The sequence below is a fragment of the Akebia trifoliata genome, chromosome 6 (assembly GCF_017979445.1).
Source record: "Akebia trifoliata isolate Shusen 1 chromosome 6, ASM1797944v1, whole genome shotgun sequence".
Taxonomy (NCBI): Eukaryota; Viridiplantae; Streptophyta; class Magnoliopsida; order Ranunculales; family Lardizabalaceae; genus Akebia; species Akebia trifoliata.
This window is the reverse complement of record NC_141380.1, coordinates 3,964,429-3,973,373: the sequence shown is the minus strand read 5'-3', so window position 1 is coordinate 3,973,373 and position 8,945 is coordinate 3,964,429. Positions and strand designations below refer to the sequence as shown.

At 36.7% G+C, this 8,945-nt stretch overlaps 1 protein-coding gene and 1 pseudogene across 1 annotated transcript; both read left to right on the top strand.

Moving 5' to 3' along the window:
• Positions 1–1,805: 1,805 nt before the first annotated feature.
• Positions 1,806–3,497, top strand: LOC147399713 (UDP-glycosyltransferase 73C5-like). The gene is made up of 2 exons (XM_086445179.1): positions 1,806–2,265; positions 2,362–3,497. The coding sequence occupies exons 1-2, from the start codon at positions 1,827–1,829 to the stop codon at positions 3,324–3,326; spliced, it is 1,404 nt and encodes a 467-aa protein (XP_086301305.1). The 5' UTR covers positions 1,806–1,826; the 3' UTR covers positions 3,327–3,497.
• Positions 3,498–6,546: 3,049 nt separating this feature from the next.
• On the top strand, positions 6,547–8,501 carry LOC147399712 (UDP-glycosyltransferase 73C25 pseudogene; annotated as a pseudogene).
• Positions 8,502–8,945: the final 444 nt, after the last annotated feature.

Here is an 8,945-nt window from a genome sequence, read left to right as displayed (position 1 = left end):
TCTAAATAGAAATAGGATCTTGAGACTAATAACCTTCTAACCTACCTTATTTTATACATAAAAAAAATTATAATTATTTACATATAAGTATATATTAATAAATAATTTTAACTGAGTTTTAAAACCATAAAAAAAATTGTAATTATTTACATATAAGTATATATTAATAAATAATTTTAACTGAGTTTTAAAACCATGATAACTTCTGCAATCCAAGGCTTAAGGGCAGAAATTGGAATCATTAGAGTATATGATAATATGGTACATGAGATACATTGATTCCATGTATCTTATCTATAATGGGAAGTTGTGATGCACAGAAGGTTGTGATAGAGATTAGAAATAATATTTAGAAAATTAAGAGAGTCAAATAAATATCTTACATATGTCATATATGTTGGACCAAAGGTGAATCATCCTCATGAACCTTTTCAATAGAAAGACAGTTATTGGGGCAGTGTTAGGTAAGCTCTGGATAGTTATATGTAGGACCTAAAATGACTGAGGTCAAAGGAGGCATATCATTGGTTTCAAATCGTAAATTTCAAATCTTTACTTAATTAGGGTGTTGAGCTCACCTTGTAGCTTCCAAAAACATGATCCAATATCATTGAGATGTAGAGGATAAAATTCCATGAACTTTAAAAACAAAAAAACTTAATAAAATATATTTTCCAACATCTAATTTTAAATTTGAGAGTTTAGTAGTCATCCATTTTCAAAAACCTAGGATCAAGCCCAATTAATTTTTATCTAAGTTTTTCCGTGAAACGAAGATGGCTAAGTGTTAGATTGCCAAGTTGAGAGTCAATTTAAGTTCAATGAATCTTAGTAAGATTTGAAATATTAATCAGATAGTAAGGAAGTGCTTTTCATTTTAAAATTATTTATCTAAATAATTTAACTCAAATAAGACAAGGCAGCTCGAACAAGTCAATTTTGTAGTTTGTATCTATGCATCGATACAAGATGTGGAATTTAAAAAAGAGTCATGAAAATCTGATGGCCACCTATTACATATGCCCCCCATCATAGAACCGTAGATCATTTGCCTCAAGATACACAAGAAAAAGATTTATAATTATGCGTATCCTAAGGTAAATGATCTACAATTGTATGTTCGGGGCGAATGTTAGAGGAAGGCGTCAAAAAATCATTAGTTTTTAAAAAATATGATTTGAATTTGAGTCGTGATGATTTGACTCCCAACGTGGCATACTCAAAATACTCACATGATGTGGGGTGTGCCAGAACCATAGACTTTATGCGTTGGGATACGGAACCACACATCCCCATAAATATGTGCAATTGTGTATCTTGATGAAATGTGGGGGAGTCTGATTATAATTACTCTTCGGATTTTGTTGCCTCTTCCTTACACAAACAGTTGATACCCTAAAGATTCCTAAGAAAAATGTAGAGTCTGACTGGCCTTATTAAGATAATGAGTGAAAAAGACCTTACTAAGCCTCATCCATCATCAAGAAGTCCTTGAGATTTACAAATCAAGTCCTTGAGATTTGTAACAATACCCGAGATCTTTCTTTACGCATCTTGAGGTCTATTCGACGGTGGATGAGGCTTAGTAAGGCTTTTTTTTTTACTCACTATCTTAGTAAGGAAAGAGTTTCTCTCTAAAAATATGTATCCCTCAAAACAAGGACTAATTACGTTGACGCGAGACAGAAGTAATAAACAAATAAGTAGTTAGTAGTAAAATATCCCAATTCGGACGTTTGCGCTTACGCACACCCACGACTTTTGTCCCTCTTTCTACCCTTATAAAACACTCAACAACCCAATATGATCCATCCATCCATCCCACAATGGCTCCACAATGCCACCAACTTCATTTCATTTTGTTTCCTCAATTGGCTCAAGGCCATATGATCCCAATGATCGACATGGCTAGGCTCTTTGCCGAGCATGGTGTGATTGTCACCATAGTCACCACACCCCTCAACGGCTTACGCTTCAAATCGACAATCGATCGTGCCGTCGATTCTGGTCTCCCAATTCGACTTCTCCAACTTCCATTCCCATGGAAAGAAGCAGGATTACCTGAGGGAATCGAAAACGTGGACACTATCCCTTCGCGAGGCTTGATGAAAAATTTCGTATTAGCAGTTACTATGCTTCAACAACCATTAGAACAAGCTCTTGCAGAATTAAAACCCATCCCGAGTTGTTTAATTTCTGATTTTGTTTTTCCATGGATGCACGAGATAGCTCAGAAATTTCGAATTCCAAGACTTGTCTTCCACGGTTTTTCTTGTTTCTCTCTATTGTGCTGTCACAATATACTCCATTACAAGGTTCTTGAGAGTGTCACCTCTGATTCGGAGCTTTTTGATGTGCCAGGCTTGCCCGATCGAATTGAGGTAACAAAGGCCCAGCTACCGGACTTCGTATATATACGCTCGAATGAATTCAAAGATTATTGCAAAAAGATGGAAGACGCCGAATTATCCGCATACGGTGTGGTGGTAAATAGTTTCAATGATTTGGAGCCTAGATATGTCGAGGAATTCCAGAAGGCAAAACAGAACAAGTCGTGGTGTATCGGTCCAGTTTCTCTATGTAACAAGGATGTGTTAGATAAAGCTGAGAGGGGTGATAAGTCGGCAATTGAAGACGAGCATTGTTTGAATTGGCTTGACTCGAAAGAGCCAAATTCCGTGGTTTATGTTTGTCTAGGCAGTCTGTGTCGCTTAATTCCTTCACAATTGATCGAAATTGGATTGGGTTTAGAAGCATCGAAATGCCCATTTGTTTGGGTGATCAAAGGTGGTGAGCAATATTCGGAGTTGGAGAAATGGTTATCTGAAGATGGATTTGTGGAGAGGAATAAAGATATGGGTCTTGTAATTTGGGGATGGGCACCACAAGTACTGATATTGTCACACCGAGCGATCGGAGGATTCTTAACGCATTGTGGTTGGAATTCGACATTGGAAGGAGTGTGTGCAGGGGTTCCAATGATAACTTGGCCTATGTTTACAGAGCAATTCTTAAATGAGAAGCTGATTGTTCAAGTTTTGGGGATTGGAGTAAGGGTTGGGGTTAGTGAACCTGTTTTGTGGGGAGATGAAGAGAAGGTTGGAGTGTTGGCGAAGAAGTCAGATGTTGAGGAGGCTATAAAGAAACTAATGGATGTTAGTGAAGAAGGAGAAGAGAGAAGGAAAAGAGCAAAAGAGCTTGGGGTGATGGCAAGGAAAGCGATGGAAGAGGATGGCTCTTCTCACTTCAACACGAAACTCTTGATCCAAGATATCATGAATCTGTCCATCCAAGACAAGAAGGCCATGGAGGGTAAGTACCCCTAATCCCCAAGAAGACTATGGAACCAATATGCCTTACTGAAATTTATTTTCTAGTGTGATTCACTGGTAGTGTTTTCCTTAGAAAATCGTTGAGAGAGAAGTAATCGGCGGGTGTATTTATTTTTATTTAGTGTGCTATATCTATATTTATAAATTGATGTGTTACAAGTAAAAGTTGGAATGGCAAAAAACAAGCCAATCCTACGTGCACACACGAGGCTAGAACAATGATTTTCCCCCCCCCCCCCCCCCCCCCCCCCCCCGCGGTGTGCACACTGATTAAGATTTTCGGATCAACGGATCAAAACTCCAATTGAAACTTTAGATTTTACCTTTGAGCCTATGTAGGCACGTAGGCCTCCTATCCTTTCTAATCTTATCACACAAGTAAAGCAAGATAATATATAAAGACATAATTAATCTTTCTCATAGTTGACGTGGGATTAAATGTTTTAGAGAAGAAGTTAAAAACCAAAACTTGTGTGTTGGATACATCCAATATAATTAAACAAGTAAAAAAGTTACTTTTGTGTTTAATAACACCAAATTAGATAAGAGCTAAGTGTAGACCACTTTTAATCAAAATAGCTAACATCACATTGTATTTGAAAATCTTGAAGTAGTTAAAAATTACAACATACACAACAACTCATCTTTTATAAAATTAGCACTCTAAGATAAATCATCCTCATGAACCCTTCAAATATGCCTTACATGTGGCCTGACCTCAGTGGACTTGATCCTTCGGTCACTTCTAAATATCAATCTAATGGTTTTGGAGCTAAACCTTCTTCGACCTTCCCTCCCAAAAATGTTGGAACGCTATTCCCAAGATTTAGATTCTTACTTGAAAAAATTCATAATAAAAAAATCACTGAAAAGGGGAGTGTGTCGAAAAAAATTAACGACTAAGGGTAAGAATTGTCGAAATAATAATTGATTATTTTTTTGATATTCCTCACTCAATATATTTTGGTCTATCCATTACCCAAAATTTTCTATTTTTTTCCGAAAAATTCTCTAATTTAGCAAAATTGGTCCTCCTTGAATAATTAATAGTTGTTTAATTGAGCATTGCTATGCCCACCGGCACAATGTGAAAAAAGCCCAAATTTGATGGCCTTAGGCTGTCAAATTTCATAAAATTCGATGGACCAAGAGGTCAAATTGGTGTCGAATATTTCATTATCAATTTTTTTTTCGACATACCAAAACTGTCTAATTAATGAAGAATGAGATTCGACAGCTCTAAGCCATTAAATTTGAAAACATAAAGAATTTCGACGGTCCTAGACCGTCAAAATTCAGTTTCTAAAATTCGTGAGCCTTGGCCCGTCAAATTCTTATGTCGAATTTTCCAATTTTCACGTAGTGCGGTACATATTAATAAACAATTTTAGGGTTATTTAAGCATGCACCCCCACTTTTTGATGAATATTAAAGATGCCCCTTATATTTTGAAACTTATGACATGCCTTCTTGACCTCAGTCATCTTAATAAACCAAAGGGAAAAGACAAAAATGTCTTTGTCTTCAACTTTTGACAAAACCCCCTTATTTTTCTTCCTAAAGTCATCTTCTTGCTATTAAATTTCTATGTTATCTTTTAGGAAATTTTTCATTTTCAACGTAGCATTTAACCCTTTGTATAAAACCTTAGAGTTTTCTATGAAAAATTCCATCCTTCTCTTCTTTCCCCAAATCTTGTTTCATTATTCTTCCCAAAACCAATCATCTACAAACTCATTTGGTGACTTTAATTTATATAACCTTTTGCCCATTGTCAAAAATCCTAATCTTTTTTTTTTTTAATAAAAAAAAAATCATCATTTTACTCTTAAAAAAAAATATTATCTTTCCTTGAGACTTGAAGGTTGAAGTAGATAAAATCTTCAAAGTGAAGATAAGGGTAAAACTTTCCCTTAAAAAGGTTAAAGATAATTGGTTTTTAGAAGAGAAAGTTGGATTTTGAGTAGAAGTTGAAGACAAGGGCATTTAGATCATTAGTCTATTAAAACGACTGAAGTCAAAGCCTCAAAGGAAGCATGTAATCGGTACCCATAGGAGTATCTCTAAAATTCTAAAAAAGTGGTGATGTCTAAATCACACGTAATTTTAAAAGAGTAAGGCCAGCCTTACTATCTTGCTAAAATTTCAAATCTTACTAAGGTCATTGAGTTCAAAAACATGATCTAGTGTCACAGGAATATAGAGGACAAAAATCTATGGACTTCGAAAAAAAACTTTAAAGGGGATATTTCACAATTAAATTTTAAATTTGAATTTGAGAGTTTGGTGGGAGTTAAGTAGCCATCCATTTTCAAAACCTTGGATCAAATTTCAAAATTTTTTTTTTATTATTTTTAATATCAATTTTTCCATGAAATCAAGAGGGTTATGGTGTTTGATTGCCAATTTGAGAATCCATTTAAGCTCAACAACCCTTAATAAGATTTGAAATGTTAATCAAAGAGTAAGGAAAGTATTTTTCATTGTAAAATTATTTATTTAAACAATTCGACTTGGACAAGTCATCTTTGGATTATGTAACCTCTTTACTTAAACAAATGGGTGATACGCTAAAATTTCAAAGAAAAAATGTATCCCTGAAAACAAGGACTAACTATGGTGATGTGAAAAGTCCAAATAAATGAAGAGTACTGATAATCTGACTTAGCCACGTGGTAATTCAATCGACTTATATGATGTGACAGTCTTGGGGATCGTAGATGTGCTCTTCTTGGGATTCAGAACAACGGTTCTCTATAAAAAGGTGCAGTTTTGTATCCCAAGAAAAGCCTATCAACAATTTGCCAGCTTGTCATGTCAAGTAAGTCAATTGAGTATGAGTCAGATTATCACGACTCATAAATAAAAGTACTCCAATGCCAGTGTTTTAGCATACGCCACTAAAACCTTTGTGGCGTAGTAAAGTGGTTACTAGGAAAAAAACTCTAACGCTAACGTTTGAGTATATGCATACCCTAAAGATTCCTAAGAAAAATGTAGAGTCTGACTAATTAAGATAGTGAGTAAAAATGATCTTACTAAGCCACAGCCATCGTCAAGAAGTCCTTGAGATTTGTAAATCAAGTCCTTAAGATTTGTAACAAAACCTGAGATCTTATTTTACACATCTTGACGGCTATTTGACGGTGGATAAGGCTTAGTAAGGCCTTTTTTACTCACTATCTCAGTAAGGAAAGAGTTCCTCTTCTGAAAAAATGATTCCCTGAAAACAAGGACTAATTACATTGATGCGAGACAAAAGTCCAAATAAATAAATAAATAAGTAGCTATAGTTGGAAAAAATTCCAATACTAACGTTTCAGCTTACGCACACCCACAACCTTCGTCCCCTCTTTCTACCCTTATAAAACACTCGCCAACCCAAAAACTCTAACCACTTAACGCGATCCGTCCATCCATCCATCCCACAATGGCTCCACAATGCCACCAACTTCATTTCATTTTGTTTCCTCATTTGTCCCAAGGCCATATGATCCCAATGATCGACATGGCTAGGCTCTTTGCTGAGCATGGTGTGACTGTCACCATAGTCACAACACCCCTCAACGGCTTACGCTTCAAATCAATTATCGATCGTGCCGTCGATTCTGGTCTCCCAATTCGAGTTCTCCAACTTCCATTCCCATGGCAAGAAGCAGGATTACCTGAGGGAATGGAAAACACGGACACTGTCCGTTCGCTAGACTTGTTTAAAAAGTTCCTATTAGCAATTACTATGCTTCAACAACCATTAGAACAATCACTCGCAGAATTAAAACCAGTCCCGAGTTGTTTAATTTCTGATTTTATTTTTCCCTGGACGAATGAGACAGCTCGGAAATTTCGAATTCCAAGACTTGTCTTCCACGGTTTTTGTTGTTTCTCTCTATTGTGCTGGCACAATATAATCCACTACATGGATCTTGAAAGTGTCACTTCTGATTCGGAGCCTTTCGTTGTGCCAGGCTTGCCTGATCGAATTGAGGTAACAAAGGCCCAGCTACCGGACTTCATATATCTACGCTCTAACGAATTTGAAGATTTTGTGAAACAGATAGAAGAGGCTGAATTAACTGCATACGGTGTGGTGGTAAATAGTTTCAATGATTTGGAGCCTAGATATGTCGAGGAATTCTAGAAGGCGAAACATAACAAATCGTGGTGTGTTGGTCCAGTTTCTCTGTGTAACAATGATGTGTTAGATAAAGCTGAGAGAGGTAAGAAGTCGGCAATTGAAGACAAGCATTGTTTGAATTGGCTTGATTCGAAAGAGCCAAATTCTGTCATTTATGTTTGTCTAGGTAGTATGTGTCGCTTAATTCCTTCACAATTGATCGAAATTGGATTGGGCTTAGAAGCATCAAAATGTCCATTTGTTTGGGTGATCAAAGGGGGCGAGCGATATTCGGAGTTGGAGAAATGGTTATCTGAAGATGGATTTGTGGAGAGGAACAAAAATATGGGTCTTGTAATTTGGGGATGGGCACCACAAGTACTGATATTGTCACATCGATCGATCGGAGGATTCTTAACGCATTGCGGTTGGAATTCGACATTGGAAGGAGTGTGTGCAGGGGTTCCAATGATAACTTGGCCTATGTTTACAGAGCAATTCTTAAATGAGAAGCTGATTGTACAAGCTTTGGGGATTGGAGTAAGGGTTGGGGTTAGTGAACCTGTTTTGTGGGGAGAGGAAGAGAAGGTTGGAGTGTTGGTGAAGAAGTCAGATGTTGAGAAGGCTATGAAGAAACTAATGGATGTCAGTGAAGAAGGAGAAGAGAGAAGGAAAAGAGCAAAAGAGCTTGGGGTGATGGCAAGGACAGCAATGGAAGAGGATGGCTCTTCTCACTTCAGCATGAAACTCTTGATCCAAGATATCAAAAATCTGTCCGTCGAAGACAAGTAGGCCATGGATGGTAAGTACCCCTAATCCCCAAGAAGACTATGGAACCAATAATTGAGATTTATTTTCAAGTGTGATTCACTAGTAGTGTTTTCCTTTGAAAATCTTTGAGAGAAAAGTATTTGTTGGGTGTATTTATTTTTACTTAGTGTGCTATATCTACTTTCATAAATTGATGTGTTACAAGTAAAAGTTGGAATGGCAATAAAAGTTATGTACAATGTTAACTTCTATCGAAAATAAAATAAGATAATTTGGAAAATGTAGAGACCATTTTTGTCATGTTGTGTGTTAAGGACATGTGTCCTTGGGGATTAGATAAGCTCAGAACGAAATATCGAGCTTAAAGCACTAGTACCATAAAATCATTAAAAGTATAAAGGGAAATAACTGCATACATATTTGAACCGTACACATGTCCAAGCAGATTAAGTAGTATCATGCGCAGTTTAGCATATGGGCGCTACCCTTCAGTAGGGTAGGTCAAAGCAAAGGCCTCCCTAACCTGGCTAGAAGGGTAGTAAACAGTATGTGAGACTGCCAAGCAGGCAGACCTAGTCATAAAAAAATCGTAACCCTAATCTTGATGTACACACGTCAATCCCAGAGATCTCGGAGGAGATCTCTACGGTACAATACGACCAATTCAGAAGATCCTCTTTTGCATTTATGGATCCACCGAATTAGGGGATTCTCCAGGATCTTCGCCC

Coding starts and splice junctions, on each gene's coding strand:
- LOC147399713 (XM_086445179.1), top strand. CDS start 1,827: ATGGCTCCACAATGCCACCAACTTCATTTCATTTTGTTTCCTCAATTG. Junction 2,266..2,361: donor TCCAAGACTTGTCTTCCACG/GTTTTTCTTGTT, acceptor TTGATGTGCCAG/GCTTGCCCGATCGAATTGAG.